An 11647-nucleotide genomic window follows, 5' to 3' on the forward strand; every position below is an offset into this window, starting at 1 on the left:
AGATAAATTGGTGAATTCATTTAATATGCATATAATGGTTTATTTTAATGTGTAATAAATTTACTACCAAGCCACTGCGTTCACCAACTAACCTTCGTCTTTTACTTGAAGACATTGAATTATGTTATTGATGATGAGCTTTAAATTTAGGTGCATCTAGTTATCAGCCTACCTTTTTAGTGTCTAATCAGCTAATACTTCGTGACATCAGAGAACAAATTACAATCTACAATATGAATGCAAAAATAATGTATTTTGAAGGAAAATAATATACAGTATTTACAATAAGTTGGAGGGAGGTCTCCGGTGAATACAACAGTTTAAAAATTGCTTAAATTTCTGTTGATTCATTGACAGTTTGCAGATTAATTGTGTCATGTTTTCGATAAGCAGTTGGTTGCAAAGTATCATCCGATAGTGTAGTGTCGTCACAATTTTCAATAGCGGTGCTTGACAACAACTGATGTAGGTGAGCACCATCCTCAATATCCGGACATTTCTGTACCTCGATGATGTCACCAGTCTCAGAATTTATTCGGACACCAGGTGTCCCCATAGATTTCTTTTCAAAGCACTGAGGAATATTTTCAGAGCTTTCAAGTTCTGTGGTAAAAAATAACACATCAGTAAAATTATTGCATAAAACTCCCACGTTTAAAATGTATTTTTTCTAAACTTTGATAGAGAAACAGGTTTTAGGATATATAGTACGACTGTTCCCTGATTTGTGTGTTGCATTTTCACACCATATATACACCAAGTGGCTTTTTTAAGATATAAGAATTTGGATGGATTATTGAACTACATCACAATAAGCATGGACATTATTACCTTTTACACAATTATTTGAAGAAATTATATCCATAGGTGCAATAGCCACAAAACTTTGTTTCAACAAGGCCCCCTTCAAATCATAGATGGGTTTCTTTTTTACTACAATATCCTTTTTATCATCTGCCAAATTAGATATAATTTTCATCTTTAAAAATGTTACCCTAATCTTTCAATTTGAAGGTCATGTGGAACAAAAAAATTATGGTTTTCATACAATTTAAAGAGTTGTTAAACATTTCACAATGATATTGGATGAAGTGGAATTCTGTAGAAAATTTCATATGAATCACCCTTACCTGGTTTGTCACTTGATTTTTGTTGGGCAAACAAAAGTCTGCTGTCAGTTTTACTTCTCTTTAAGTTGCTTGAAGCATCCATTGCAGTTGAAACATTTGCTACAGTCAAGTTATGAAAATATTTCCCTTTTTTAACAGAAATTAAACGTCTTATTTTTGAAAGTGGATTTTTTGCTTTCCCGTGTCCTGTGATTGTAAAAATAATAAAAAGCAATAAAAAGGATAACATCATAAACCTTTTTTTTGATCCTGGTTAGAGATGTCATTCAATTCAATCTTGTGCTAAAACAAGGTAAAAATTAAACATTGTATAGAATGCAATGCAGTATTTACAATAATCAATTGAACAATTTTTTTTTCAAAACTTACAACAGTGCTTGGCAATTTTTCGTTTTTTTTTTACTGTATTTTATTATTGATTAACTTACTTTGGGTAGTAGATAGGAATCAATGTATAGTTTACAGAGTATAGTTTATTTACACCCTCAAATCACCCATTAACCAAACAAGTTTATTTAGAAGTTTACTCTATTCTCACATGTCCTGTTGGAACTTCTTCACCAGATTTAATGCCAGAAGACATAATAGGAGCGGGTAAAACATCTTTTTCTTGCAGATTATCTTTAATTAAATCTACATTTTTATTTTCTTCTTTTAAAACTTCTTTGGTTCCTGAAAATATTGAGCTAAATAAGAGTAACATTTGTGACTTAAAACATTACCATGTTTGGTAGGAAGTCCAGCAATGGATGTTGCCTCATTTGTTTCTTTTTTGTTTAAGCTTTCTTTATTTATCTGGAAAAATGCAAATATCAGTTACTGAAAGATCACCTGAAAATAATTGCATTATGTAGTTTATTAACCCAGGCGGAGAGTAATTTTAACATATGATAAAGTTAAAATTATACCTTTTTTGTTGATGGTTTGGTTAAAAATGTTGGTGATAATGCTCCTTTTGTTAAAGTTTCTAATATTACATCTTCAGTTAAACTGCTCCTAACAAATCGTGGTCGTCTTTGTATCCTTCCAGATGGATGAGAGAAGTTAAGGTTGTTGCTAATGTATTGTTGTCTCATGTTTGAAGTGGCGACTCGCCTGGAAAGTCTTGCTTTTGCCACAGCAGCTGAACTCAGCAATCCTGGATAGGAACGTCGGCGACGAATAGGGTTTACCTTTCTGCTTGGTGGACCACGTGGGTGAGGTACATGTGGGTAAACTGGGGTGTTTTTAGAGCCACGGTTACTCTTATATAAAGAAGCTCTGCTTGTCTTCACTAATTTCTTTCTTGAAGGCTGAGGATATCCAGGGTGAACACCCAATGCTGCATATGAAGTGCTCGGCCCTTTAGATGAGTGGTAGTAAGCCTGTTGAATTGTTGGCATCTGGTAAGACACGGAATCATTGCCAGATGAAGCTGATATGGAAGACCGTTGTGTTTCTCCAGCCACTACAAACGCAGGAAATGTTGGACTGCTGATAAATTGGTGATCAATATTGACAGGAATGAATGTTGGTGATAGAAAAGGCGGTTGACGTAATGGAGATATTCCTGTGAATGCTGGAAAGAGATGGTAGTAAGGAAAGTTTTCTGATTGTGTTGTATTCTTAGCATTTATTCCCACTGGAGGAGTTTTAGGTTTTGAACGAGACTCTTTTATGGCTGATGGTATTGAGTTAGGACTTGCACTACGTGGAGGTTTCTTTGGTGGAACATTCAGTTTCAATTTCGATGATGTCTGTTGTTCCGAGGTTTTTACTATGTTTGAATCTTCTTCCTCAGAGGTCTGCGTTGCAATGTCTAACGATTTCCGCCGGCTTGAATCAGGAAAAGCTTGTTCAGAATTCACTTTATCTTTGTTTACATTTAATAAATTTACCTTTGGTGACTGTTTGACTTCTTCAAGTGTGGTTGACAAAATACAGTGCGATTTATTTGTAGAAACTGAATTTAACAAGAGTTGGGCGCTCTGTCTTACTTCATCTTCTAAATCTTTGCTCAATGTTTGTCCCCGAGGCTGTTGCTTCAAACTAGAATCAACGACACAATGATTAGTTCTGTTCGGTCTGATTGGGATTTTTTTCATTTCTAGGTTGGTGCGTGGTGGTGTAAAAGTTGGTTGACTGAAAGCAATGTAAGTAGAAGTGGGCTGCACTTTTGATCTGTTAGATTGTTCACCACTTGATTGTAAAGGTTTCTTCACAGGTTCAGGAAAAAATGAGCACACTGATGTCAAGAAGCTTTCTTCAACCGTTGTGTCATAAAACACATCTGATAAACTTGCGCTCAGTTGTCGACAGTGAACGACTTGTTGGGTTGGGGTAGTTGGCACAGAGCTTGGTCTCTGCCTTACTTGAGGACTAGTTGGGAAGGCTATTTCATCCTCCGTGGCCTGGACTGCTTTTGGTTTACTTCCACAAGTAAGAGCATTTAAACTTGGAGAAGAGACTGTTTCAGGCTTCTGATAAACTGACTGATTCACCAAATTGTTGACAATATTTTTGATGCTGGATTTTACCCGGCCTCTTGTTAGTGTTGATGAAACTTCAGTTTTACCGACTGAAATTAACGTAAGTTTTGATCCAGAGCAAGAAGAAGGCAGCACATTTTCTGTTTTGTCAAACAGTACACTCTTCTTTATACAAATTTCAGATTTTTCTAGGGATTTCCCAGTCTTTTTGTTTGTTTGTACATTATTTGTATCATCCGTTAAATCTTGGTTAGCTTTTTTGGTTACTGAAAGCTTTTCCTTGCGAATTCGAGGTGAACGTCGCGATGGTGGTTTTTTTCCAACCACAGTAGTAGGTTTTGTAACTGATGTTATTTTGCTAAGTTGTTTCTTTTTAATTTCATCCTGTCTTAACCTTAGGTTTGCTACTTTTATTTTACTCTGGGTAACAATGGAAAGAGATGCATCAGTTGTTGTAGATGACTTTGAAGACCTAGATTTTGAATCTTCACTGAAAATTACTTTTGTCGATACTGGTTTAGAACTTTCTTTATCAACGTTTGGAGTCAAATTTCTTCGTGCTGCGGAACTTTTAGGTCGAGATGAAACACTCTTTTTATGCTTCGCCTTCACCACAGTTTTGGATCCATAACTTCCCAATTGTACTGGTGGCTTATCAGGGGAAACACCGGGTGTAATAGTTCGTGAACTAGGACAAGATGAAGGAGAGGTGTACGCAGAATCCGATGTTTGTTTTTGTTTTAAAGTGTTTGTCTTCTTTACAATACGAGGCATTGTTTTTCTTGTTTTTTTCTGAAGAACCTGACAATTACTCTTAGAAATTAGTTGAGAAGTTGTCTTTGATTTAACCAGGGACTTTTGAGCGATTTTATGTGTTTGAGATTTAAGCTCTTGTGTTTGCTTTTCATTAGAAACTATTTTTGACTTTGGAGCAAGAAATTCCAACACTGATGATGCTGGTGTTAACAAGTATGTGGTATCTGGTGATTTGTTGGAGGGGTTAACACTGTATGAGATAGGCGAACCATCACAGGTAATGTTGTTAAAACGTGCAGGGCTTGTATCAGCTGTACCATAGTAACTTGAGGAAAGTCTGGAAAGCGTTAGATGTTGAGGAATGCTGGAGGTTCGAAAAGGACTGGTAGGAACAGATTTTGATTTTTTTGATGGTAGGACACTTCGTGAGGTACGAACCTGAGAAGTAAGAAGCAATGGTTTGTTGCGTACTAAAGTGGCTGCTGATGTACTTTGTGCATTGGAAATGGTATTTTCATTTATTAAATGACTTTCATCTTTACCACCACTGTTAGCAATATCCTCATCTTTGCTTGACTTTGAATCAATTTTTGAGTTGTCTCTGTTCGACAGCAAAAGAAGTTTGACATCTTGCTTTCCCCAACCTGCCCTTGCTGAAGTAGTTGGTGTCATAACACGTTTACCATGGACGGTGGTAAAAACTGTTCTTACAGGTGTGGAGGTATCATATGAAGTATTTACCATGTTATTCTCCTCCCCCATACCAGCATGTACATTACGGATGTCTGTTGCATTGTTTTTATCAATCACTGCAACAATTGCTTCATCATCATCAGCTATCCTTGTTTCCACGAATGATGACAGCGAGGATGAGGATGCACCACCAACAACATTTGATCCGATATCATAAACTTCCGCTGTCCCTTCATCAGTGTATGATCTTGTTATATAATCTTGTGGTACAACTGAACGTATGGCTTCCCAGTCAACATCAAGTTTCTTACGATCTTTAGTGGTGTCACATGCTGGACTTTCTTTATTCAAAGAAACATTGTGATTTATATCATATTCTTCATTGTGGTGAGATGATACGTTGCGACTTGGGGCAGTGTCTACTATTACTAAATCATCCATTTCTTGAATAAATGGTCCAGATATTTCTATCTCGGACGAATCAACACTTTGTTCAGCATCACTAGTGGCTGAGTTACTGTTTTCAGATACAACTTTTGCTTCAGTGAAACCAGCATTAGTACTCTGGTCCCACCACAAGCCACTAACACACAATTTTAATGTTTCACTTTCGCCACCAGCAACTAAAGATTTTGAGGAGTTTAAATCTTGATTATTATCACCTTTTTTTGTGGCTCTATTCTTACTTTCATCCCAAACTTCAGAATCATCTTGTATTATTGGTTCCAGGTTATGATTTGCTTCAAATGTTCGATTTATTCCCTGCTTCTGCAAGCAAGGTGTGCAACAACAGAACAAACAGGACTTTAAATGCTGACATGGCTGCACAACTTTTTTTGGTTGGTTTGAGTCACTACAGCATTTGTATCCGCTGCCTGTAGCCTTCCAAGCACTGTTCCTGTTGACAGAATCGGTTTGTTTATTAGAATGACGTTCATCACTTCGAGGTGATTTGAATGCAACATCAAGTGAAGTGTTGATATTTGTAGAAGTCTTGGGAATCTTTTCATTCTGTTTTTGCACTGGCCCAATCTGTAGTAAATTTTGAATAAAGTTTTGATTAATCTTTAATTGATATAAAACAAAAGTTTTTTATAGACAAATAAGTATAAAACAAAATAAAATTTCAAGGCAAATTTTAACCAAAATACCAAAACTTCCCTATTGTTTTGATGTAGCGCTTCTTAACCTAACAAATACAGCCCGAAGGTTGACCTCCATTAGTTATACTTGGCAACATCATAGAAAAGTTTAAATTTTCTATTAATTTGTGTAAAGATATTAGACGAGTCACAAAAAACTTTAAACAGCACTGTTAAAATAAGCAGCCCCAACTGCATTTATTTGTTTCACCAGTATAATACTATTATCATAATTTGACTCAAAATAATAGAACATAAAACTACAAGAAAAAACTCTTCAGATGGACTACATTGATTAAAAAGTAAGAACAACATCATTGAGAAGCGATAATTAAATATGCTTATTAATAGTTTATTAATATGAACTGATCAAGTTTATTTAGAAGTTCAAGTTTATTTAGAAGATAGTTTATTAATATGAACTGATCAAGCTGCACACAAACTGGTCTATTCTATTTAAAAAAAATAATTCTTTAGAAAATACTTTTTCTTTTTATTATTCCCACCTGTAACCACATCCTATCCAGTTTAGTTGGAAGAACATCAGGATTATAGTTGACATATGAAAATGATTTGTCATTTGTGATGATTGTGTAGTCAGGGTTTTTGGGATGAGGTTCTATGTTCGAATGAACTGGAATAAAACATGATGAAAATAAAAGATTGTCCTGTTATAGGTAAACTTCCCACATTAATAAAACAGCACCGTATTAATATAAATGGTTAGAAAGCATGGGATAACCCATCAATGAACCCCAAATACATTTCTACTACGATGGTATTGTGTCAGATATATATATCTAACAATGTTTATGATATTTGCAGGAAGTTGACCGGTGCAGAAAACACTGTATGAGTGCACACTATGCAGCGTATTGTCATCGAGAGTCTCCTTGGACAAGACACTTAGCGGACATTGCTCCAACTCAGTGATCACAAATTGGGTGGAGTTAAGAATAAGTAAAACTATGCATCTGGTTTGGTGCAGTAAGGGATCATAAAACTCACTGAACTGTTGTTTTTCACTTATATTTGTTTCATCCATACTTTGTTTAGCATCCCACACAAATTCATTGTCTTGGGTTATTTCATCATTTTCATCACATGATTCATATTCACCATGATCTGTAAAGCATGTTAATATTCTAATCTATGAATGAATAAATAAAAACTTAACTTTTTTACCCTCGCATTGCAGGGCAACAACAGTTGTTATAACATGGGTGTTCTGTTGCATACACCCCCTGCCGCTAACAATTAGCATGTATGTAACTTTACGAGTAGTTGTTGAGATTTTTTATGTATGGCTGACAATTGGGACAATCCAATAGGAGCTGCTGGATTGGAGCAATTATCGTTAAGTGTCTTGGCCCAGGGCATCTACGCCCATGATGGTTTCAGCTACAAACCTGGGTTGGAGGGAATTTAGGCTATAGTTGGCCATGATGGCATGTGTATTTTTTAATAATCATGGTTACAAGGTCCGTCGCTGCTATTATTTTGGGCATATGTGTCCTTGGGCCGTACAGTGGTTAGTACTATGTCCGGCGCCGTGCTGTAGTGGCTAGCGCGCCTGTCTGTAACCCAGCGGTTCAAGGCTCGATGCTGCTACCATTGTTGGTGTATGTGTCCTTGGGCAAGACACTTAACAGCAATTGCTCCAACCCAGTGGTCACTAATGGGTTGTCCAAATTATCAGCCATACATAAAAAAATCCAAAAAACAATCACCTACAAGGTTACATACATAAATGAATAAATAAAAATAACTTACTTTATTCTGTCATAGCCTAAAACTGACAATCGTTAAACACGGGTGTTCTGTTTCATACACCGCACCATGTTGATAACTCGTAAGATGGAACGGGGTGTATGAACACTCGTGGTAAAACGACCGTCGTTTTCTGGCAACACGAGGATAAAGTAAATTACATTCATTCATAAAAGTCAATATTAATACTCTCATGTTTTAATAAGTATGTTTTGTAAGCTTTTAGATTTGTATTAGGCGCGATGGTATCAGAATATATTAAGAACAGAACCTGTTTCAATTGCGATGCTACTCAGCTCAACAGGTTCAACAGAAACTGATTTTCGGTGAGAATTATTTGACATTCGTCTGCTTCTCTAAAAATAAAAAAAGACACTAAGTATTACATCAGGTCACTTTTAGCATTTTAAAATTAAACCCAGTGTCCTGATACATTTTCACATTATGTGTGATTCACAGTATCATGTAAGAGAAAAAAAAGTGCAAATAATTGGCATTTTAAAGGTGTCCATGAGATGTATAAAGCTATTGCACTTGATGTGCAAACCAATACCAATGTTAGAACTATGATTTGTCTTATTAGGCCTGCATAATTGTAAGTAAACCTTTTCACCAAGTCATCTATTTTAAGTTTATGTACAAAACAATATTGCAAAGAGGGGTTATTCACCATCAAATGTTTAGAACGATTAATTTTTCTTAATGATGTGATGTAACGAATCCGATTGGATGATGTTTTACGAATATGTTTTGATTGGTTGTTGGTTATGTTTCTTTGTCTCCGTTTTTTTTGTCGAGTATTTTGTTGCTGGTCTGTGAAAACAAATTATTGTAGAGTAATGTAAAAATAAATAAATGGCTATGGGGCAACAGGAGCTGTATGTTTGATAGGAAAGAATAGCCTAGGTAAAAAATTATTTTCTCCAAAAATGGATTTATCACAAATCGACACAATTTTGCTAATATGTGCGAAAAAACAGGTTGTTTATTAGCAATACTTCTTCACCATGTCATGATCACTGTCGCTGTGTTATTACATGCTTTTTATTGTTTCTTTTTATATATTTTTCGCACCTTCAAAATCATTGATCACTATTAAAAACTCAATCACAAGGACGGTTTAAATAAATGAATGAATGAATATAACTTGCTTTATCCTCACATGGCCAGGGTTACAATGTACGTTACTTTGTGTTTTTTTTTTTTTTATATTATATGAGTGACAATTTAGACAACCCATTGATGACCACTGCGTTGAAGCAATTGGCGTTAATTGTCTTGTTCAAGGACACATACGCCCACAATGGTAACAGCGATGAGCCTTGAACCCATTACCTAGTGTGCCACAGAACCCGACAATTCATGGATAACACGTCATTACTAACAATTTTTACCAAAAAGAGTTGCAGTCGTAGCTAATCCAGTTGCGTGACCACCATCACATTTGGTTCCAGGTTCAGGTTGTTGAGTTGTATTTGTGTGTTGTGTTGCATAGCTAAGTGGTGGATATGGTGGGGGGTGGGGGGGTTCAACCATTGCTGGCCATGGACTTCTTAGGTGAAGCATTCCTGGTTGAAATATCAACTCTAATTTTAGATTATTCATTTAATAAAGCTGAAAAACAACAGTCATTATAACACAGATGTTCTATTTCAAGCATCTCATGCCAGTTTACAAATTACCACTTGTAACTTTTGAATGATGGTTTTCCTGCATGGCTGACAGACAATCCATTCGTGACTACTGGATTGGCATGATTGGCGTAATTGTCGTAAAATGTCTTGCTTAAGGACACATGTGCCAACAGTAGCAGCAACACTGTTAAACATATATTGTTGTCATATTGTCAAATTTAGTGGGTGTGGTAAAAACCACACATAGATTAAACCTGGTGGAGCAACGTTGTACGTAGTTGGTGGGTAGCCAGGTGGTTGAGGGATGTAGCATGAAGTATATCTTCCATACGCATCTGGTAATCCGTATGGTAACTGGGGATATGATAGAAGCGGCAAAGGAACTTGACAAACTTCTGTTTAGAACAAAATATAAACAAAAGAATCGTTATGGGTTAACTTGACATGTAATAAACTCATAACCATTCAAACATGTCAGTATTTCCAAAGGGAGATTCCCGTAAGGTGGTTTCGTTGTAGCAAGAGAGCAAAAGGTACGTATAATGGGGGATTTTGGTTTTTATATGTAATATTAAATAAAGGATACATCAAAATAAAAATACAAGACTTTATATCTCTAAGTGGGGTTCACACTACGGGTGGTAGAGGCGCTGACAATAGCCGAGAGCGATTGTTACAGGCCGACAAACGAATCACACACAAATGTTAAATCGCGTGGTATATTGTTCTGTTTGGCGAAAAAAAAACTTAATGCTTTAGGATAAATATTCGACATAAACAGAGGAAAATAACCAGAAAAAAATAATGCGGGCATTGACTTTAAAAATATTAGCTTAGTTGACAAATTTTCCAAAGAATTGGGCTGATGTTATATCTGCCACTGTATTTCATACAGCTCATTTTTCTACAAACAAAAGTGCATTAAACACACCTGTGTAATATCAAACTCTTGTGACCAAAATTTCGTGTGGCCTTTAACAATAGTAGAAAACCACCTTAACACTATTTACACAAATATAGTTTTCCTAGAACAAAATATTTCATTTTTACGTTTTGATTTAAACTTAATTTTAGGGAAACTATTTCTAAATGATATTTTGTCAATTGCATCGCTAGCGATGATAGAGAAAGTGACGTTAGTAAATCGCTCTCCTCTCTCGAATCGCCAGCTATCAGCAATGGTTTGAATCCGCCCTTTACGGTTTTGTCACAATTAACCTATGATGACGTCACGAACTCACCATTTGGTAGAATAAAGCCAGGAGGTGGAAGTATTGGGCAATGTGCTGGTAGAAATTGATTTTGCGGTGGAGCATATACCTGTCCATATATACTAGGGTGCACAAATCTTCTGTTCATTTGACTGAATTCGCTACTTTGGATAAATTTAATATTTCTCTACAATACAACTTTCATATAAGTGATATTATATAAAACAATAATGGTATTCACAGAATAAGTGCTTCTATGTAAACGAATACAATCACGTGTTACATTCTGTCTAACTTTTTTGGTCCTTAAGAAAATAATATTTTCGTCTGAAGTTCTTCGCCCAACCACTCCCATGATACATCACACGCAGTCTAAACGCACTGAAGCCAAAACTTGGCATTTAAACTGCAGAAAAGCTACCAGTAACTTGTATTCTGGAAAAAAAAACGCTGATTGCTCACAAATAACGTGATTTGGGAGGTAATCAGCTTGATTATGCGCCTTGGGCCAACGTGTGGAAGGGACAATTTGAGCCAATAATGCTTATCGCAAACGGACCGCATGAAAGCTTTGTTTGCATAATACACGGCTGTAAGTTTGTCTGAATTATTTATGGCGGATTCCAATATAGTTTATAGATCGTTGGCATATTGTACAACACCATTCGATAAAAGAGATGTATATATGTCAGTGAGAAACAGGTGATCAATATTAAGTTTGGATGAATATTGTTGGTGTTTCAAACTGGTTTCTGCGGTATAAAAATGCTTCACAGAATAAAGACAGCTATTAGCTTGTTATTACATAAGCATAAAAAAACAGCAGGTGGCGGAATATGTAAT

General features: G+C 35.9%; 1 protein-coding gene and 1 long non-coding RNA gene across 5 annotated transcripts; one reads left to right on the forward strand and one right to left on the reverse strand.

Annotated features, from left to right (window-relative positions):
• Positions 1–232: 232 nt before the first annotated feature.
• Positions 233–11179, reverse strand: LOC149735284 (uncharacterized). 4 transcript variants are annotated; one of them, XM_089878174.1, is made up of 14 exons: positions 10835–11179; positions 9848–9985; positions 9354–9527; positions 8630–8772; positions 8231–8315; positions 7198–7314; positions 6696–6823; positions 2039–6079; positions 1853–1925; positions 1669–1802; positions 1367–1412; positions 1131–1316; positions 832–954; positions 233–603 (listed from the first exon to the last, which is right to left on the reverse strand). In XM_089878174.1, exons 1-14 carry the CDS (start codon positions 10950–10952, stop codon positions 332–334), a joined length of 5778 nt encoding a protein of 1925 aa, XP_089734300.1. In that variant the 5' UTR covers positions 10953–11179; the 3' UTR covers positions 233–331. The 4 variants fall into 4 exon arrangements, with proteins under 4 accessions (XP_089734300.1, XP_089734298.1, XP_089734302.1 ...); XM_089878172.1 differs by having other exon boundaries at positions 9848–9988; positions 10835–11177; XM_089878176.1 differs by lacking the exon at positions 10835–11179 and adding an exon at positions 10525–10604.
• LOC149735285 (uncharacterized) lies at positions 6736–8773 on the forward strand. Its single transcript, XR_016385039.1, has 2 exons — positions 6736–6866; positions 7015–8773. It is a non-coding gene; the product is annotated as an uncharacterized LOC149735285 (long non-coding RNA).
• Positions 11180–11647: the final 468 nt, after the last annotated feature.

This window comes from Ciona robusta, chromosome 5 (assembly GCF_009617815.1).
Source record: "Ciona robusta chromosome 5, ASM961781v2".
In the NCBI taxonomy this organism is placed as follows: Eukaryota; Metazoa; Chordata; class Ascidiacea; order Phlebobranchia; family Cionidae; genus Ciona; species Ciona robusta.